This window comes from Olea europaea, chromosome 13 (genome assembly GCF_002742605.1).
Source record: "Olea europaea var. sylvestris chromosome 13, O_europaea_v1, whole genome shotgun sequence".
Taxonomy (NCBI): domain Eukaryota; kingdom Viridiplantae; phylum Streptophyta; class Magnoliopsida; order Lamiales; family Oleaceae; genus Olea; species Olea europaea.
In genome coordinates, this window is record NC_036249.1 from 7,763,336 (window position 1) to 7,786,493 (window position 23,158).

The 23,158-nt window shown below is 31.1% G+C and overlaps 2 protein-coding genes across 2 annotated transcripts; one reads left to right on the top strand and one right to left on the bottom strand.

The window, feature by feature from the left end:
- Positions 1–2,599: 2,599 nt before the first annotated feature.
- On the top strand, positions 2,600–6,880 carry LOC111407474 (beta-fructofuranosidase, insoluble isoenzyme CWINV1-like). The gene is given in 8 exon segments (XM_023036970.1): positions 2,600–2,858; positions 2,978–2,986; positions 4,190–5,031; positions 5,342–5,500; positions 5,738–5,979; positions 6,142–6,229; positions 6,473–6,556; positions 6,558–6,880. Coding segments are annotated over 8 exon segments (1,680 nt in total). The 5' UTR covers positions 2,600–2,731; the 3' UTR covers positions 6,687–6,880.
- A 9,735-nt stretch (positions 6,881–16,615) lies between these two features.
- Positions 16,616–17,411, bottom strand: LOC111408199 (glutaredoxin-C6-like). The gene has a single exon (XM_023037995.1). It carries the CDS (start codon positions 17,344–17,346, stop codon positions 16,903–16,905), a length of 444 nt encoding a protein of 147 aa, XP_022893763.1. The 5' UTR covers positions 17,347–17,411; the 3' UTR covers positions 16,616–16,902.
- Positions 17,412–23,158: the final 5,747 nt, after the last annotated feature.

The window sequence follows — 23,158 nt, forward strand, 5'->3', positions numbered from 1 at the left end:
TACGTCTGACTATTTTATTTTATTTTTATTTATTTTATTTCTTGCTCTTTTGATTTATCAAGTATTGATCGTGGAATATGGTCAAGAGGAAATTTTTGTTGTAAAGGCGGGGTGGAAATTTGTGGACAAAAATCATTACAACTTGTTCAAAGGTGTCGATGTTCGGACAAGTCGTATGACTCATTCAATCTAAAAATTTCTTTCTAGAATTTTACAGGAGACATCTCAAAATATGCTATATGACTATTCTTGAACCAACCTAAAAAAAGGTAATGTTATTTTTGAGTAATTTTTCAACTCCAAACATTTTTTTAATAATTCTTTTTTTTTTTTTAAAGTTACCTTACTATCAAAAGAATTTATATCTAGTTTTTGGTTATCTGAGTTTGAAGAAATAATATTTTGAAATTTTTACTTTTTTTTTTTTGGCGCATAAAAAGTATATGAAATTTTTGGATGGAAATGGTCAATAGAGATCAGTGACAGATCACATAAAGGAAAAAAGAAAATGTTCTAGGTAGTAACTCACAATTTTATTGGAAAAGTTTATGTAACTTTATAGGTTGTGAATGATGGTGGAATTCAAACCCCCTCCCCCCACAAAATGTGGATATGAATTGCATTATGCATGTAATAAACCTAATTTTGACCACAATTTGGACTATGTATATATTCAATTTGGACTATATATAAATTCAAAGAACATAATTTTGGGCACTGGAATTTGTTGCAAAAATTGACTCAAAATTACAATGGAGGAAATTTTGTAGTGTTGACTGAGTTGGACATCTATTATTGGACAGAAGAATCATATCTAAAACTTGTGAAATTTTGTCAATGGATAGTCAAGAATATTGAAATGAAAAATAGTGTTGACAGGGTGGACGCCTGTTATAGATCGGACAAAAATCACATCTAAAACTTGTGAAAATTTGTCATTGGATGAACAGAATGACATGCAGAGGGAAAATTCATAGTTTTGGATGGGCAAAAATCATATAACAAGTTGCAAAATTTTGTTATTGGATGGACAAGAATCATAGAGAGGAAATTATTTTTTTTTAGTATTGAATTGGTAAACTTGAACTCGTGAAAATTTGTCAGAGTGGTCCAGAATCATATTTAGAATTTTCATTTTGAAAGTGAACTTTCCTGGTAGTTGAGACATCTCAAATGCGACAAAATTATCCTTTCAAAAAATAATAATAATAATAATAATAAAATGACAATTATATTTGACCAAGTCTAGAAAAATAATCTCACTATTAAGTAATTTTTTAGTTTCAAATATGTTTAAATAATTATTTTTCTTATTTTTAGTAAAAAAGAAAAATGAAAAATGAAAAAAAGAGAGAAGCAAGTTGACTGTTGAAGATAATGTTGTGGAGGTTTCTTCAAGTTGTAATCATGTCATCATTACATGTATGAACACCTGTATAATGAAAGATTCCAACTACAACACTACTTAAAATAAATAAATAAAAAATAATCCTTCCCTTTTATTTTGCTATTATCCCACATTACACAAGCACATCGTTTAAATTGTGAAGAGATTTTAACAGTTTTAATTTAATTTATCGTCACCTCATCAATTTGTATAAAAACATGTTAATAGCGATGTAAAAAAAGCAGTTCTCCCCTTCTCTATAGAAGATAAATTTTCTTTTTGTTTAGGACAATTTTTTAGTGAGGTGTTATTGTCATCCACCATCTTATGTATCTATTTACTTTTAATTTTTTAATATTATATTTTTAATCTTATGTAACTTATTTAAATGGATAAGAATAAAATCAATTAAAATCTATGACTCTAAATTTATCCATTAATATTTATCCTCATTAAATGCTTTTGAACATTTTATATTCTTTTAAAATTCACGTTTAATTAAAATCCTAATATTTATAAAATATGTTCTCCAATTAATGTCAAAACAAACAATGAAAGAGATATCATTATAGCAATTACATATATACATAATAATATATGAAGAAGACTTTGGAAATGTAAGAATTATCTTTTATTTTTGTGTTGTTTCAATAACTCTATTTGACAGTATGCTGTAGATGTCAAATACATTAACACACAACTTTGATGTCTATAATAAATCATTTGCTGGTTGTACATGTATCTTAATACAAAAATGGTAACTAATGATATTCTTTTGTCTTTTTATAAATAATTTGTTCTTGGTTAAATTTTGTGGGTGTAAAGGGTTTAAATAAATGAATTTAATAAGTGTACTATTGAAATTTAATGGGAATGAATATAGTACTTTTTAAAAGTTTAATAGAGATAAATTTAGAGTATTATAGATATATAAGAATGATAAATGAAAATTGCAGCTCTCTCTTTCTTTTTTTAATAATTTAGTGGCATCGAGACTTAGAGACAAGCATTTCATCTAAAACAAAAATTTTGATAGTGTAATTTTGCAATTTTGTGCGTGATAAGAAAGTATATTAAGTATGCTTTAAAATTAAATAATTTTTTAACTGAAGAAATTTAAAAGTAAGAGCATGTTTGACTAAGTACTAATTTATAAATAATTTTGGGTCCTGCCATCCACCATTAATTTCCGTATACGTTTTATAAACACTTTTCAAGCAAGAAGTTGTTTCAAAATTAACTTTTTGTTCCAGATATGCTCTACTGCTCTCTATAAATATAAGAGCCTTATGTGTAAGTTTCCAGGATCCCTCATATCCATTCCACTGTAAGGTAAAACTAAAAATGAAGAGATCGGTGTATTGGATATTTTTGCTGCACATTATGTTGTTTGTCCATGGAAATAAAGCTGGAGCTTCTCAGCCTTACAGGACTGCATACCATTTCCAACCTCTCAAAAACTGGATGAATGGTATATTTTGTTGGGTATTTTTTTGTCACTAATATGTATATTTATATTTCTGAAACTAATTGATTTTCTTGTTTCTTCCATTTTTCTGAAATAATGATGGCTTATCAATGAACTTGAAGATCCAAATGGTAAAGTATCTCTCTTGTCTACCTTCTGATGGCGTTTTTTCCCCTTATCTTGTTAATATCAGTTAGTAAATGTAAAAGTCTATTGAAATGGCTAAAAAAGTTTTGTAGTCATTAATAAATTTATTAAAAATAAAGCTCAGTTTTGTCGTCGATAGTGGCATATCTGTTACTTTCATGTTCTAGTTTTCGCTGCAATCATGTGATATTTGTTCATAGGGATGTGGTCCTTGCATGACCTATAGTGAAATTTCCCCTTTGTTTGAATTTCTGCTTATCTATCGCATTAAACTACCTTAAGAACGTGTTTATATGACTCTAATATGAAGAAACAAGGAAACCGTACATGTCATAAAATAGTAACAAGTTGTAAGGCTAGAGACTCAGAATTACGTCTAATCTTATATTTCCTATATTATAGTAATTACTTGTCTCAGAGACAAGGTTTACGTCTTTTTTTAAGTTCAACGTACAATGTTTTTCAATGTTAATTACCATGTAGAGTACGAGCAAACCCCGATATTGTGATGGATTTTGACGGAGAAGAAATGAAGATGAAGAATATAAAGCACACTTATTTCTGAGTTCATGTTTGGGTTTGTAGTTTTAGAGCTTACTAGTCGTTGGACAAGATATTAGTTTCTTTTTCTTCATAGTATTGTCTACTATTGTACATACATTACCAAATATACAAATATATTAGGCTATGGACAGAGATGATGAATCTACAACAGATATAGGAGATTACAAGTAGTTAACGTCCTCTTACAATGGTGGTTTAAAATAGAGATTTAGATCTTCAAAGTGGCGAAAACCTCTTCTATGGAGAGATGCAAAGGAGATGCAATTGCAATTTCCAGCAGAAAATGTACATCCACGACTGGCAAAAATTGGATTTAGATCTTTCCATTGGGGCAAAATTTGGATTTAGAATCATTGGGCTGTAAATGACGATGCAAAAGTGATTTTAGAGATACGAATTTAATCCAATTTTACACCACCATTGGAAATGTTCCAAGTACCTCAATCCCCACGTATAACAACTAGAAAAACATTCTTATCTACTAGTGCAAACTTAAACGGGGTCGATTCATAATGCTAACCCCCAATACAGAATATTATATGAACTTATTTGTGTGATTTTTTTAATTCTTTTTCCATATTATTGTTTTGATTTATATATTGATACACTATTATATCATACAGGACCAATGTACTATAAGGGCGTTTACCATCTGTTCTATCAGTACAATCCCTATGCTGCAGTATGGGGTAACATTTCATGGGCACATTCTGTATCATATAATCTTATTGATTGGATGCATCTCGATAATGCTATTAATCCAACCGAGCCTTATGACATTGGTGGCTGCTGGTCTGGTTCTGCTACAATTCTTCCTGGAGTAGGAAAACCTGTCATTCTATACACTGGGGATAACTTTGAAAACCACCAGGTTCAAAATCTGGCTGTTCCTAAAAATATATCTGATCCACTGCTTAGAGAATGGGTAAAATCGGGTCGTAATCCACTGATGACTCCAGTTAATGGCATAGACCCAAAGATGTATCGAGATCCTACAACTGCGTGGCAGGGATCGGATAAAATATGGCGTGTAATTATAGGAAGCCAAATTAATGGCCATGGAACTGCTATTCTTTATAGAAGTAAAGATTTTGTTAGCTGGACTAGGAGTCAGTACCCTCTTCATTCATCGAACAGAACAGGAATGTGGGAGTGTCCTGATTTTTATCCTGTTAGTAGTCGTGGTAAAAATGGGCTCGACCCATCTTTCAACAGTCGAGATACTAAACACGTCCTCAAAGCGAGTTTTGGTGATCACGACTACTATGTAATAGGAAATTATGATTCGAAAATGGATTATTATACTGCTGATGTTGATTTCATGGATAGTAATGTGCAACTTAGATATGATTATGGTTTGTTCTATGCTTCCAAATCATTTTATGACAGTGATAAAAAGAGAAGGATATTGTGGGGATGGGTAACGGAGGCAGATAACATCAACAAAGGATGGTCTGGAATTCAGGTAATCTTTTTCTTCCTACATTTTCTTCGTTTCTGTCAATTTAATTGCTTCTTCACTTTTACACTATGTAAATTATTTGAGGGAAGAAGGAAGATGCTTTATTATCCGTATAATATAGTGTTAGAGCATACGAACGCTTCGGGATTCAAATTTTAATAGTAAAGTTTAAAACATAGGTAATTACTGGTTAATTGATTAATATTGACAGTTCAGCGGGATTGGTTCTAAATGTTCCAAACTAACTGACTACTGATTATAGTGCCGATTGACATGTTTCGACAACCTCCTGATTCTTGGAATTTTTTGGCAGTCAATTCCAAGAACCATATTGCTAGACAAGACAGGGAAGCAGTTAGTACAATGGCCAATCAAAGAACTCGAGAAACTACGGGAAAAAGAAGTCTCTCTACAGAATAAAGAATTAAAGGGTGGAACTGTGTTTAAAATTGCAGGGGTCAAAGCTTCACAGGTATCTGCTCTAATCCTCTTTCTTGAATTCTCTTATCGACTTCTTGAATGCCTCATGTTATAGATATAGAAAGATTGTCATAATATTTTCCGGATTCTCTAATATTAATTCCTTTATAGTTAGGATAATGATTAGTTCATTTACAGTTACATGTTATCCTATCAGAAAAGTCTTTGCAGTTCAGTTCTCTGCTTTATTAATATTTTTTAGAACTAGATTTGATACTTCCTATCACAGGCTGATATAGAAGTTTCATTCAAATTGCCAAATTTAGAAGTTCAGATCGAGTTGATGGATACAAAATCAGTTGATCCCCAACAACTTTGTACTCAAAAGAATTCTTCCGTAAGAGGGGTCGTAGGGCCATTTGGTTTGTTAGTCTTGGCCTCAGAGGACCTAACCGAACAAACTGCCATCTTCTTTCGGATATTCAAAGTCGACGACAAGTTTGCTGTCCTAATGTGCAGTGATCAAAGCAGGTGAGGCTTTAAATTTAAATAAACAAAAGTGCCGTCGACCATATATGGAAATATAGGGCACGTGTGATGTGTGTAACTGTAATGTTTCTCGTCTTTCATGAAAAAATGAATCTTGCCTGTATGTCCCTCTCTAAATTTTTGAGCTCTAATATTTGCGTGCAGGTCCTCTCAGAAAAGAGATGTTGGCAAAAATATCTTTGGGGCACTTCTTGTTGTAGATCCTACACAGAAAATCTCATTAAGAACCTTGGTAAGTGCCTCTTGTAGAAGTCTTACTTGTAATGTCTGTTCTCTGGACATAAACGGTTCAAAATGAACTTTTTTTTGTTAAAAATACTAAAGATTGGAGAGCAAAATGTCAGAAAAAAGTATTGGTATTCCAAGAGACGATGATCCCAAAAACCAGAATCTGTGTGTCTGCAAAATTTCCCGTGAAAACCATTATTTTTTGGCAATGTCAAATTGGATTCATTTATGCTTTATGCTTGTGCAGATTGACCATTCCATTGTAGAGAGTTTTGGTGGTGAAGGAAAGGCTTGCATCACTGCTAGAGTTTATCCTGAATTGGCCATTGATAAAAAAATCCCACCTCTATGCATTTAATTATGGGACAAAAAGTGTTAAAATATCGAGTTTGAGAGCTTGGAGCATGAAGAAAGCTCAAATAGTTGATTCTCGTGATGGAAGAAATCCCCTCATTAATTGAGAACACAATTTCTAAAACCGACATCGAAAGTAAGTTTCATAAGTAGTATTGACATGATTGGACAATATAATAAATAATATTATAACTTCTTTTCCTTCCTTAATGTTGTCTAGCTAAATTCGTTTTAATATATGAACAATGAATGCAAAAGACCTATCAAATTAAAATGACAAATATTGGTGTTACTTCGAATATGTAATATTAGTAAAATGTCGATGGTAGTGGTTTTGTTTATTGCATTGTTTTCATTACTTCAAAACATGCTATAGTTATGTCTTAGTAAGTCTGTGGATGCACCCTTACCCCAACTAGTATAGAGTACATGGTCCTTGTAAACTATCGTAAAATCAAAAATAATATTGAGCAATTACTTAACGCTCAATATTGGTCTACGTCCTAAATGTACCATTCTAGCCTAGAGGAACCCCTAATTGGTAAAGAAACGCTTACCAATTATGTACTGATTAAGAGGGGAAAGGATTTATTTAGTCAAATTGGAAGCCCCCGTGAAGAAGCTAAATTCAGCTTAAGCTTTCACCTCATGACAGAAGGGGAACAAAATTAAGTATCTACATATGCTTTTGGAACTTTGTTAAGCAAGTATGCCTAGCTTAATGAGTAAATAATTTATTAGGGTAATTATACTCACACAACAATTTTTTATATTTGCACTACATTTTAATTGCAAGAAAGATTTCCAATATTTGCTTTCTTTTGCTCCTATGTTCTCAATGTTTTTCTAGTCGCATTGTCATTCTTGACAGTCAATTAATTAACATATTTTAACTGTAATCACGATTTTCATCCAAAAATTCTATTCACGTGCATTGAAAAGATGGGAAAATATTGTGTTTAACTTTGTATTAATTACTTATTTCGATTATTTAATAATACGAGAGATAAATATTCTTGGCTCTTCACAAACATTTTGGATAAAAATCGTCGATATAGACAAAATGTGAAAATTAATAGAGGGTTGGTGATAAAATAAAAAAATTAAAAAAATTGGGTTGAAAAGATAAATGTAAAAATAAGAAAAGATTAACGATATTCATTGTAATTAAAATGTGATGTATTTAACAAAATTTGTAGTGAGAATATATTTACTCAATTTATTATTATAGATTAAAAGTGAAAGTTGGGAAGTAAATTAACAATAAAACTACAATTTCTTTCAAAATAAATAACTTTTGACTTAAAAATAAAAGGAAGTAAAATCAGGAAGGCTTAAGATCAAAAGTTTTGCTAGGGCCCTGTCACATCATGCGCCCTCTATTAGCTGGGCCCCTGGAATGACAGGGTCCATCTCTCCCTGGATGAACAGCAAAACTCAAAGATCACAAAGTACTTCTCAAGTTAATGGCCATTAAAGTTTCATTGAAAAACTCAAAGAGCGTCAACATAGTTGTCCAATAAGGGGCTGGCCACATCAGCAATGAATGAGTCCCCAACTATTGGTTAAAAAATTCAAAAGAACATTGACTTTGTGCAATATTTTTTGAATTATTTTTTTTGGACATGGCCATGTATGCTGCAGACACTCGACCAATAGGGGGCTCTGTGATTCGGTCCATATAGCAGAGCTCATATTTTTATTGATCATTAATTTGAAAAGTTTTTCAATGATCATTGAACTTATTAAATTATTATCTCATTAACTATTAAATTTTAAAAATATTTCAGATGGTCATTGAACTTATCAAATTGATATTCCATTGGCCATTAACTTTATAATTTTTTTGGATGATCACCAAACATATTAAATCACAATCTTGTCCATCACTCAATATTATTACAAAATTCAATGGCCCTCCTGATAGGCAAACGATTATAAAATATGTGAATTAATGGAGTAAAAAAATAATACTAAATACAAATACATATATAAAAAAAAAAAAGAAAAAAAAAGGAAAGCAGGTAAAGGTTAAAATAAAATCACATTCTTATGAGTGCTTTTGATATGAAGAAGTATGCTTTTGGTTGATTTGTCATCAACTAATAATAATAATGATTATGATGATGTGTCATGTTAGTGTTTCTGTTTGCCTTGTCAGCAAATCATTGAATTTTTTGATAGTGAATTATTGAGTGATGAATGGGATAATGATTTGATAAGTTCGCTGATCATTCGAAAAACTTTTAAAGTTTAATGTCCAATAAGATACGATTAATAAGTGATCATTCGAAAAACTTAAAGTTTAATGGTCAGTGGGATAAAGATTTGATAGGTTGCCCCACGGGCGTAGCGCAATGGTAAAGCATGAGGATTCTCTACTAAACATTGGAGGTTGGAATCTTAGCGGTAACTGGAAGGCAACATTTATATTGGAAGACAAATGTCCTGTTAAAGCAAAATTATGATGTGTTTTGTCGCCCCTCCAGCGGTTCTGTTTGTACGTCATAAAGGAAGGTCCACAGGGAGGAGAACCGCATCCCGAATGTTTGGTCCAAGTATGTATACGTTGTAATCGCATCCAGATTTAACAGGGTAGTGAACCAGGGGAGAAAGCTGGAACTCCTCTAGATTAGTCGAGCGAAACTCGAACACTTGAATCATTAAAAAAGAAAAAGAAAAGATTTGATAAGTTCAATAGCCATTCAAAAAATGTCAATGGGATAACCATTTGACAAGTTCGATGACCATTCAAAAAACTTTAAAGTTTAATGGCCAAATGACAAATATTATACAAAGTTTAATGACCATTTGAATTTTTAACCCTCAAACTATCAAGTGAAAGGAATTGCCAGCTGCGTTTTGTTGTTATATAAAAGATTGTAAGTTTTATATTTCAAATTAATATCTTTTAATTTTAGTGTTGATTTTAATTTCGGATTTAATATCAAATTAAACTATCATTATATTAAATGTAACCTCTTTTTAATTAATTAATTTTCATTATGGTGGGGTTAAACTTTTACACTATAAAAGAACATGAAATTTCATTGGTTAAGTGATAAGATAAAAACATAATTTGAGATACAACAAAAATACTTCCTCTATATTTCATACAATATTCTACAATTTTGACAACTTAATAAAGTTTCGTTCTTTACCTTTTATGGTAGTGTACATAGAAGGAGAACCAGTTGTAAGCCACATGAGTTTTTTATTTTGAAGTCATGTAGTGCCAAAAGAACCCGTAGGACAGAGGGACAGCACAATTTTAGGACAGCATTTTCGACGTAATTCCCCGATGCTTGCTTTCTAAATCTCTACTTATATTTTATGTTTACATTATTGATGAGTTCTTATGTTTATGTTATTTAATATGTGATATTTGATAATTGATAAATACCTACACACAAATCACCCATTTTTTCTAACATTTTAAAGTCGTGTTGTTAGATATGTGTGTATCTTCTTCATTCTTCAATTGGGTAAGTAGTTATTTCAAGTTACAGGATTAAAAATTTATGTTCAGTACTTTGAAACAACACGCATCATAAGAATATCATGAAAACTGATTAGTGGTAAATAGTCAGAAGAAAATTAGAGGGTCATCCATATTGATTCGACCATACGTAAGTTATAAAATATCAAAAAGAGATTTAGAGCACTAAGTTTTCTCATATAACTTGGTAAGAAACAAGAGTAGCTGCGGAATCCACCAATTCTCGAATATATAAATTCAGATATGACAATTAAAAAAAAAAAAAAAAAACCTTTCTTATCTAATGTGCAATATGATGAAATCTTAAGATATTGGGTTTTATCAATAGAGATTTTATATAGTTGATCATGCTGGAGGTAAATTCTAGCTTTAGTTTGAATACAAATTCATCAAATGAAAAAAAAAAAATTAATAATAATAATAATTGCTGGTTGTATTTTGTATTCTCATAAAAGGAAGGGTTGCTGGTAGGAAAATAATATGAATCATGCTAGACGTACATAATGATTTACCTAATTGTTTACACCCTACTCACATCATCAAGGTGGGGACCACGACTCTACATTATTAAATACACGAGGGACCCGCGTGTTTGTGAGAGGGGGGTAAACGCTTTGGTAAACCCCCCTTGGTACAAATAGATTAATTCAAATAATATAGGGTGTTAATTGGTGCATCTTTATGTCTGTGTCCTCTGAAGGGCCTGAATCTTGGGATTGACAATTAACCTTGGGTGAATTGCATTTTATGCTTAGCCCTTATTTGAGCCACATTATTGGAATAAAAATGCATTTTTAAATAGCATATTGATGGGAAATGTATGATTAAACAAGAAGGAAATGTTTTGGATTTACGTGTAATATTATTTTATTAAAGAATATATAGTTAAAATGATATCAAATTATTGCTGAAAAATGTATTTTTTTCAAATAATATGGCTCAAACAAGGCCTTAATCTTTGTGACAAATCTATTTGTAACTGTTATTTATGTGAGAATACATATTTTCTGAAGTCCAATAGCTCTGTAATCAATAATTACCTAGAATTCATTTTCACTATTTTGGAACCTTGAAGTGATCAGACTTACACCTCGAACTTCAAAAGCGATGGCAAATGTATGGAAATTTATCTTACACAAGTGACCTATTAATTATTTTATTAATCATTTCATCTTTAAGCTTGAGGAGAAAAGTAGGGTTTTGAATTTACTATCGGTGTTCAACATCTTAGATCAAAATACTAATCCGTCTTTCTGAAATGATAAGTGAATGTGGATTTGTATGCTTCTTTATATGTGTAGCAATGTGTTTGATGCTTAAAAAAATATTTATGGACACTAACAGTGCGAAGGACTATGGCTTACCTCTTTTTAGGACAAATATGGATAAGTAGTAATATTTAAATTTGAACCAAAAGGTTAAAATTTCTAAGAAGACAACCAATTTGAAATATCTTGCAGGTTGAGGAAATAAGATTGTCTTCAAGTATTTATTATTTCTTAAGATAAGAAATTATGAAAGTTAATCCATAGAAAAAGGAGGAACAATATTTGTATTACATTAAATATATTATTTACTTGTACAAGTCAAAGTGAAATATTTTCTTACCTTTGTTATGCCCAATTCATGAATAGCTCAGGTATTCATGATTTTTTCTTCTTGAAAATGTGAACTCCACCTTCACAAGTAATGTGAGATTTTATCAGTATGTTGACCTCTCTTAAAGCTCATAATACTTGTGTGAGTGCTTTATTTGTTTCACACTAATTTAATTGTTTTAGACCTCACGTGAAAAGACCTTTGAATTTAGTGAAGCAGAATGCCTTGTAAATAGAATAGCATGACAATTGACATCAACTTAATGATCTCGTTGGTGTTAATTAATAATTTAATATGGTTAGTCACATATGTTACGTGTATAGGACTGAATACAATCAATAATCTCATAAAGGGCTCATTTGTTTACATAAATTTTTATTTGGTGTCAAAATTGGTTTTAAATTTCATCAAAATGAAAATGTAGGAAAGGATGCAGAGAATTATAAAGGAAAAAATTTATAGTGTGATGACAAATAATTGCGCTACCTTTTCTTTTGACTTCTTGGTGATTATATGGTGTAAGAAAGAAAACAAAGTACATTAACTCAAGATAAACTTCATGGTAAATGTATTATTTGACCTGTCACAAGGTGAGCTCTCACTTGGTCAAATATCTTTAAAATGTGAGGGTGTTAAACTATTTAGTTGATATTTCCTTTCTTTGGTCAATGCTTGAGAAGAAGTTGAATGAATATTGAAATATCATATCTCATTGAAAAATGGAACTAGAAAAAGACAAGTTGAACGATTATATTCTCTACATCGTTGTACCTTTTATTTAAGTCTATCAAGTTATTTTCGTACTAATATTTTGGAAAGTTTAGAAGACTTCACAAATGTGTGAATTGCAGGCTGAAGAGCTTTGCAAATATATGGTATCAAACTTATTCTCCAAGAGGGAAATGAAATAAGTTATAGTCCGTAATGGACATAAATAAATCATCGAGTGGTATGGATTTAATTCCAAGGTGAGTCATCTCTAGGAATAATCAAATCTTTGTAATTGAAGATCCGGTGAAGAAGGGTCAATGTGGTAGATACAACCCGCACCGTGTGACTTGCAATATCATTATTTTATCTGTGGTCATCCCTATTTTGAAATAGTGCTAATAAATATGATATTAGGAAGTGTTCAACCTTGAATGAGTACCGGGGAGAATTCTCACAAGGTGTGGATTACACACATCTTTGGAGAATTCACCTCTATAAGAGCTGCCATGAGACTGTGGTCATGGGATTGGACTATTCTCTATAGACTTTTATTAGAATTAAAATTAGAGTGCTTGGCTATTAAGAGCGCTATCCGCTATGAAATAGAATCTAAATTGGTATAGTGTAGAGCACTTGAAGTTTAGACAAAAGGATCTAATTCAAGGCTTAGTCTATTATGACTCCCTCAAATGGAAATTGTTACTATTAAGTGATGTTTATATCCAAAAGACACCAACACCGATTTTGCATAGTATAACGTTGCTACTATATACACAATAATATATATAATTTGAAAGTTTTATAAGTTATAAATTTCAAATTAATAATTTTAATGAATTAATTTTCATTATGATGGGGGTTTGAACTTTTACACTATAAAAAAAAGGACATAAAATTTCATTGTTTAAGTGACAAGATAAAAACATAACTTGAGTTACAACAAAAATATTCCCTCTATATTCATATTTTATTTCAATAGTTTTGACAACTCAATAAAGGTTCGTTCTTTATCTCCCTATGATCGTGCCTATAGAAGAAGAAATGGCCATGAGCCACATATGTTTTATCTTAGAGTCGTATAGAGTCAAAAATATTCGTACTAAGGAAAGGCAACACGACTTTAGAATAACGTCATTAACGTGATTTCCCAAGACTTTATGTCTAAATCTCTACTTATATTTTATGTTTCTATTATTGTTGAATTCTTATGTTTACATTATTTAGTCCTTGTTTGACAACTATTATTTCAAAAAAAATTTCCTCTCAAATTCATTTTCAATTACATATTTTTACAATAAAATATCTTGCACGTAAATTCAAAAAAAATTCTTACTTTTTAACAACACATTTTCCAAAAATGCACTATTCAAAAACTTATGATGCATTTGATTTGTATTCTCGTTTTCAGTTTTGAATTCATTTTTTATTTTCTGTTTTGAGGGGTTATTTTAAGATTGTAGAAAACACGTTTGGCTTGTCATTTTGAAAAATGAGAGAGTGGGAGATGATATTTATATTTGCGTAGGTTTTGTGTTATTTTATTAATTATTTTAATTTGAGAATTTTTTTTAAGTTCATATTCCTTGTTTTGAGTTTTCTGAACATTCAAAACATCAAAAAGTCAGTTGTAAATTTTATTTTATTTTTTGTTTTCAAAAACACATTTTTGAAAATAATATTTAAGTGTTTTAAAAAATTGAAAAATGAAAATGGCCTCAAAATGGTAAATCAAACGCACTTAAAAATGGTAGATAGATGGGGATTTAATTGATTATGATAACTGATAAATATTTACACACAAATCACCCATTTCCCCAACATGTTTGCATATGTTTGCATTGTTCATCTCTATTCGATCTTTTGCGACCTTACTTTTGGTAATCAAGTAGGTGTCAAGAATTTATTTGCAACCTTGAATTGGGAGCAGACGAAGACATGCATCTATACTTTTACATGTGGATAAAAAATTACTTAAGGTAACTTTAAGTTTAAACTTAGCCAAACATGATCCAAAGGGATGAGGTAAGGAGGATAACATGGCCTGCTCATCATTTCTCTTTTCTCTTTAAAAAAAACTGCATAATATATACATAAAACAATTCACTTTGAATTATGAAAGTGTTAACGTGCCTGCCTTCTTTTGTTTTTTCAGTAGAATATTCTAAGTGGGGTTCCAAAAATTCTGTGCTTTTCTTTCATATAAATGGTTTCCATGTTTGATTCCATTTAAAATTAAACTTATAACACACACACAGTTTTTGAATTCTGGTTTGTGGGTGCAGCAGTTTTAGAACTTTGAAGCAATATTACAGAATCACTTGGAAAAACATTTTTAGTAGCCTTTCATATAATCCTAAGTCGGTTAATTCAAGTTCAAAACTGGCTAGTTGTGAATTCGAAAGTTGATTAGTTGATTTCAAATTTATTTATTTAATATTTTATTATCTAATTTGGTCAATGAGAGTCGATTAAATTTTTATGACATTTAATCACCATCATTTAAGTAATTCAATCCAAAGAGCAGCCTTGCTCTCAACATGATGCTCCCATGACTCGAACTCATAATCTTAGCTCTAATACCACTTTCAGGATCGAATTTCAATGGTCTCATCTGAAAATTAATTGGCGTCTAATGAGGGTATGTTAAAACATGTCACTACAATTGATCGTCATCAGTTGAGTGAACCAACCCATGAACTTAAAAACAATCTTGTTGCACCCTAAGAATTATCAATTCGACATTTTAACTTTTTTGGCTCTATAATTGGACTGATTCTCACAACATTGATTAGAAGCGGTTCTTGCTGTCGTCAAAGCAAGCTGTTTTACAAACACAAAGGAAAAGAGAATGTTAGTGGAAAAGGAAAAGGCAAATGAAAAAGAAAAAGAAAAGGCCATCAACATCACATCTTCCTCTCACAGTGGAGTTTTACGTCATATCTCTATTTTTTTCTTTAAAAGGAAAAGATCTTGGAGTGGGTTTAGCATTCATATTTCAAAAAATAATGTGTTTCTTCATAGGCATATGTGTTTCTCGAAGAGAATTTGATGGTTGTGCATCGAGCTTGACAATCCCCTCAAAAAAGAGGGGGCCCCACATTCAATAAAAAAAATCGTTAGCCCCCCTTTTGAGAGGGGCTATACACCGAGCTTGACAGCTCGATGTACGAGTAGCAAAACCCTTCTCGAAGTTCTCTCTCAAATACATATGCTACTAATTAATGATTTTTTATTTTTGAGAAAAACGAGTTTTGAAAAATGGTGATTTTTTAGATATTATGTAATTAAAAAGTAGAAAAATCTGAATTTATGTAATATTCTATTGTGTGAATGTGTGCTAAAAAAAATTTGAGAAAAAAAAAAGAATTTTGATTAAACAATATTATTCTTCACACTAATTTTCTCTCCCTCTCCATATTTTGGCCTACTTAATCACAATGCATCATTAAATACCATATTCTAAGGCAAATTTATGATTAATTCTTATTTGACGGTCAAAAAGGTAATGGATGTTGGAGCCACTTGAAAGGAAAAAATGCACTAAAAAAGCAATAATGTTCCCAAAGTTTTCATGATAATAGTTTCCAACCAGTTTAAGAATATTCCTCAATAATTTATAGGAGATTCATGAGCTGATTATATACGTAACATAGGATAAATAATTAATAATGTTAAAAAATTCAATAAATTGTAGCTCCTTTAGCCCTTTTCGATTAAGTGAAAAGGCCAAACCAATAATTAATTTTAAACGATGATTTTATTTACGATAAGAAATATTTATTATTTGTAATTCATATGAAAAGTTAAGTGATCCATGTGATTTATTTATTTATTACAATTTTTTGAATAACCAATATGTAACGCAAATGAATTGATGTTGAATGATAAAAAATTATGTAAGCATACCAATTGGATAATGCTAATTTATAGTGAAAACTAAAAATAGTCATCCTACGTGGTATACATATGACATTTTGTTATACGATGCATGAGGTAATAATATTATATTAATGCATCAAATAACAAATTGTCATATGTAGGCTACATATGATGATTACGGATAGTTTTCACTATAAATAGTGTTGCTTTTACCAATTAACAAAGGATCTAAAAAAAGGTAGCTAACAAGAAGAAATTAAGATTTTCTTCTCGTAATTATTCTCAACTTTTTAGGGTTTATGATTATATTATAAACGAAAATTGGAAATACACATTTGACACACAATATTGAAAAGGATCGATCCATACTAAATAAGAAAAAAAATTAAAATCTTCTAGTATTGGATGAAACAGACAGTAGTGTCCACTTACCTTCTGTCCTGTTCAATACTAGTTACCAAACAACATGCTCGAATAAATAATTAAAATTAAAATTAAAATACCATAGTTTGAACTTAGCTACATGTACAGAGATTTTGCACATGTGACATTCTATTATTGGATAGGGGCTAGAAACTGTAGTGTTGGCATCCAGTGCAGTGCTGCCAACAGGTAATTCACCTGGTACAAATAGTTTAATTCTTTCTCAAAACACCAACTTCCATAAGCTTGGACACTAGGTGGCCACTCAAGTGGAGTGCCACCAGGCTCTCTAGCCCACCAATACTTGTACCTCCTATATACAACGCTGGAACACCACCACGTCCACCACCACCTTCGCCATCAACGTGGTGGTTGGTGCCGGCGACATCGTGAACTGTGAACGCACTGATCTCATCCTCATCCAATTCGATGATGGTGGGGTGCACCCCAACGGTGGACAGCAGCCGTTTCATGACGTGGCACATGTAGCAAGAGGAGCGGCTGAAAATGATTACTGGATTCTCACATATCAGCCGTTGGATACCCATCTCAGTTGACTCAGCGACGGTTATAGCTAGCGGGGACGTGGTGGTTGGAGTCAATTCTAGCCTTACTCCGCCGTCACTTAGCTGCCCATAACGGAGGACTCCTTGCATCGCCGATGCCGGAAAAGTGATGTATCAACGGTGTTAAAATTTTCTTCGAATTGAAATTGTGGGGGTGTGGGTGGCAGTCTGTTATGGGGATGTGGAAAGTTGGTCATTATATAGAATCATAGATATAAAAATTGCTTTATATGTCCCCAATCTATTACTTTAGTAGTAAGTTGATTTTCAACATTTAGAAAATAATATTTTGGACAGCTTTTCTTTATGATTGCATGATTAGAGCCCGTTCGATACGGATTAAAATTTGATTTTAATCTAAATCAAAGTCAAACAATCAATATTAATCATATCTTTCATGGATCCCACAACTTTTCAATTACACATTTCAGAAACTTCTATCACAATATACTAAAAAAATTTAATTTTTTAATTCCTACCAAACACCATCTTAGTTTACTATTATGTAGACCATCTAAATTTGTGTTACTCGTTATATAAAAATTAGGCTCTATTTGATGGGGACTAAAATTAAAATTTTAAATTAAATCAAAATTAATAATTAATTTTATTTAAATATTTCACGAGACTCATAACTTTTCAATCATACATTTCATCAGTATTTTATCAAAATCTACTAAAATCTTAACATACAAGGGCTAGATTTTGCTTTCCAATTTGACTTAGCTTCTAAAAGTTCAACATGGAATGAATTTGAGAGGTCCATGTGACATTTTATGAAGGTTTGGATTATTTTTTATATTAAAGATCGATTGTGTAACAATAAGAAAAAGTCGAAAGGACGGTGATTATATAAGTAAAGTTATTGCACGTATCGTATCTAACTTAATGCTTCAACAAAAAAGTTGGTTTTAGTTTGACTATAGCCCTTCAAGCAAGATTATGATGAAAATCGTCATTAATCTTTGTTAAATCGTCATTTGATCCTCACACGTCTAAGTTTATGAAGTTCTGTTACACTTCTAGAATTGGACTAATTTTCAAAATTTAAAGTTGGGTGTATTAATTTTGCCGGTTACTTAAACAATTTTTCTCATCTAAAGTCACTTGTATGACAATAATGAAAAAGTAAAGATGAACATGTTGATTTTCAAAAGTAGAAGAGCAATGATGCAATCACTCCTTTCAGTATTGAATTGGGGTGGGGGAGGCGTGGGGTGGGGTGAGGTAAGTCACCGTCACAAATTTGCATGTTACGTAAGGTTTCACGTAGTAAACAATTTGTAAGAATTAAAAAATGACGCACGTGTGAGCCACGCGCGATACAGGACAAAAATATTAATTTTTAGACGAGTTGACTGTGAAAGGTAATTGCTAGGGATGAGACGAAAAGGTGGCGGGTTGCATGGTATGGAATTTCGAGTAGTATTATATAATTTTCTACTAGCATCAAGTGGCATGAATCGATCACATGGTGTGATGGTTGATTATTAGGAGTGATGCTATTCGTACACTTTTTGTTTGCATAATACGTTACACTCTTTTCACATAGAAAATGTCTGTTTATATTTTATTGTATATGGATCCCTTTAATGTGAAGGGGTGTAATTCATTATGTACACAAAAATTGTAGATTAACTCTTATATTATTTTTTTGACGATGGCATCCAGAATTCCTACGGATTATTTCCACTTGAGAATGGTGTTAGGCCTAAATGGTTGTCTAAAATAAAAGTTAATAATTTAAACTTGCAGCAAATTAAAGAATCAACTAAAGAAACATTTTCATCCATTAATAGGTCTAGATGCTCGCGTTATTCTATTCTAAATGCAAGCCACTCTTTGAACATCAACAAATTAAATTAAGCTTTGATACAAAAAAATCCAATCAATAATTGTTCAACACAATTTGTGAAAAGATCATAGATTTCTTCCATCTCTCTATACAAATTTTTTCATCTTGGGAGACAGAGTAATCCTCTCTTTGTCTACACTAAATATAAATCACAAAATTCATTAAAGATTTAAAGAGATCAACCAAGAAATTTTGGAATGCCAAATCTGTGCATATTCGTGTGTAGAATATGATTAATCCGATTTAAAGGAGACAGACCAAAAACCCTCCATGCCACAGTCAAAACTTAGCCATGTGTCAGGTCAAGATTAAATAATTTAACAAAGGAAAAATGCCACCACGGCAAAAAGGGTTTTTAAATATTTTTTTTTATTACAACTCAGTCAAACGGTCAACTTCTACGGCATATATCAACAATCTCCACGTTGTCGTTGTACCTATAAAAAAAAATTACAAAAAAAAGAAAAAAAAGAAATCAATTTTCAATCTTAAAAGAAACTTTACAGTATAAATTGTTTACTTATACCATCTAAAAATGTCACGTTTGTAATATTTAAAATAGTTAAACAATTTCTAAATTTGTTCAATGGAAGAACTTTAGTACCAAGATTGGAAAGATTGTACCAAGTTAAAATAATAAAATGAAAATCAATATCAATATATTTCGTTCTATCATGATATATCATGATTTTTAATTAAATAAATTGCACTTTAATTATTTGTTTATAACCTAACAATTTAATAAATAAAATCAACTTATCTTAACAATCCACTTAATCAAACTCCTTTATTTATGGCATCGCATGTTGCTATGTAATCTGCCTCATGTTGAAGAGTAAGCTGCAACTTTTTGCAATTGTCAACTAATACACCCGTCTCAATGTATAAAAATATAAACACCTCCTGTAAAATCAAAGTTAGTGTAGCCTTTCAAGATAATACATTCATCACATTTTTAAAATATTAACCCCAAATCAAACGAACCTTTTAACCCCAACTCAAGTGGAACTTTTAAGTATCATATTTTATAGCTATCCAATGCATATCACTTGAATTTGTCAATAAATTACTTAACATACTTATTCTATAAGCCAAGTCAAGTCTTGTACATTATAGAATCAATTGTATTGTCATAGAGTATTTTATTCATCTTATCAAACTCTTCATCGGTTCTAGGTGACAATTCACTTGAAAGTTTATAATGATTAATTAAAGACAATAAATAGATTTAGCATTAGACATAGAATTTTTGTCAAACACTTTAGTCACATATGAAAATTGATTTACATAAAGAACACAATTTTTTTTTTTTTTTATCTCTTCTAATTTTAATAGCTAATTTTTCAAACTAAGATTTCAATTTTATTTTAGATCCATTTCTTTTTCATCATGACATTCCAACGACATATCATTAATATATAAAAGCATACAAACAAATTTATAACCACCTGCACATTTACACAAAAACCATGAATCAAAATTGCTTTGTCACATGTCCAAAGTTTGAGATATATAAGTAATTAATTTCTTACACCATTTCTTTGGGGCTTGTTTCAAACTATCTAAAGATTTCTTGAACAAGTAATTTTTTTGAGTTTTGGATTTTAATTCAAGACCCATAGCTGATTTACATAGATAATTTTATCTAAATCACCATTCAAGAAAGCTATTTTAACATCTATTTGATCCAATTCCCAATTAAAGTGAGCAGTTTATGCAAACAAAATTTTAATTTATTAGTACTTTTCTACAAATAAGACTTTTATTATAATCCACTCTTTCCTTTGTGTAAACTCCTTTGCTACGAGTCCAACTTTGTATCTATTAGTTTCTGTATTAGATCCTTATTTCTTTAATATCGTGAACACTTACACTTTCACAATGAACTATTTTTTTATTATTTGATTTATCCTCAAGGATCCAAGTCTTATTTTATAATTCATTTCATCTTTCATATCAATCTTTTCTATAAATCGATCCTTTGTTATGTAAACCCTAACTTTTTGTATATATTTGAACTGTTGTAATATTATGAACTATGAATTTCATATTTTGAGGATTTTGTGTGTGTGTGTGGGTGTGATTGTGTGTAAATATGAAAGATCATCTTTGGATCAATGATTCTGAGTTAGTGTACCTGGAAATTCACATAGTTAGATCACTAGAATTGAGTTAGTATATATGGAAATTCAGTTAAAGATCAGTTAAAGCTATAAATAAAATTAATGTCCTCATTTGTATTGAGGCAAATGAGAATAAGACAACAAATATAAAAGTTGAAGAAATCAGGAATGGAACACAAAGTAAACTCACTTAAGTTGTTACTAGAAGAAAAAATCACGAAAGAAAAGAAAGTGGAAAATTTATGAAATTTGTGCATGTAGTGGTGGTGTTGATGGGGGTGGTGAGATTATTGTGGTAATAGCGATGGTGGTCATTGTCCCATTGAGAATTTCAACATTCCTCTCTATCAAATTCACTAGGTTAATCCCAAAAACTCAAAATTCCACAAAATCATCCTATTCAAACTTAATTTTGAACATTTGATCCAAGGAAGCTACACAATTCTAACGTTAAGACTGGAAACAAATTTTTCTACAATTTTGCTAGTGATGATTTTCTAATCTGTGGGTGGTTTTCTGATCTATGGTTCGTTGGTGGTGATGTAGGTGGTGATGGTTCTGTTGTTGGTGGTCCATGTGATCGTGGTGAGTTTGTGCGCATTTGGCTCTCAACATTGTTGGGAATAGTGGTGGTGTCATAGTGTTGGTGGTAACAAAAATCGAGTGTGACCAAATCTATTTTTATTGTAACTATCTATGACCAAATCTATGTTAATTGTGACAGTACGTCACTATGTTACATGCAATCACAAATTAGATTGATATGGTTAGAAACAGTCACACTAAAGACAAAGTTGTAAACAAATAGTCACAAATAACACGGGTCAATGAAGATAGTAAAGTTGGAGGTGATTGCGATGGTGACTAGTGGTTAGATTGTGATGTTGGTATGCGGTGTATGAAGATTTGTTTGTAGTCACTCTTTATGGTCAAGTATGTGTTTTATTGTGAACATTGTGATCAATTCTCTGTTAATTGTGATTGATTGTGACTTGATGATATACCGTCACTATTAAAATTAATTTGATCATGGACAGTTACACTGAATACAAATTTAGTAACAATCACATTGAATATAAATTTGGTAATAATTAGTCACAGATAACACATATTAGTGACTTGGAAATTTTTTGGATAGGTGTGGGTAGGTGGGGTGGTTTCGTGAAGTGGAATGTAATGTAATTTTCAATTTCTAATTTCTGAAAAAAATTTGGGAGGTGGGGAGAGATAGGTGGTTCCATGGGGTAGATTGTTATTTCCAACTTTTAATTTCCAAAATTTGTTTGGACGATAGGGGTGGGGTGGGGTCTCCAGAAAAGATTTTCAAATTTTAAAATTTTTTTATAGGTGAGGGGAACATGGGGTGGGGTGGGGATAATTGGTTTCAAGATTTCAATTAATAATATATTATATATATTATTAAATTTAAATTAATATTTGAATTTTGAAATAATTTAACAAGTTTGTTAATTTTGAAATGTGATTATTATATTTAGAAACTTTGTATTGTTTTATCATAAAAGTATCTGAACCTGCTTCAAAAATAATAATAATGGGCCCAAGTTTTTTGGGGCATATTTCGGACCCTAAACGGTAGTCCATGCTACCTAAGTCTAGGGTTGGTCAATGTTAGGACATCCGGGGAAATAGAGATGGCAATTTGAACCGTCAAAATCGAAAATCGTGGTTAACCGAATCGAATGGGGCGAAAAAAATCGAACCGATGGTGCAATGGAGCGGATATGGTTTTTATTTTTATGAACCGGTTCGTGGCGGTGCGGGTATGGTATTTACGCCGTCGAACCGAAATTGAACCGATTACCCGCAAAAAAAAAAAACCAATTTAATTGATTATTGAGCTTTACAATACTTTTCTATCTAACCCAAAACAAAATCCCCCCATTACATCTACATGACTCAGCCG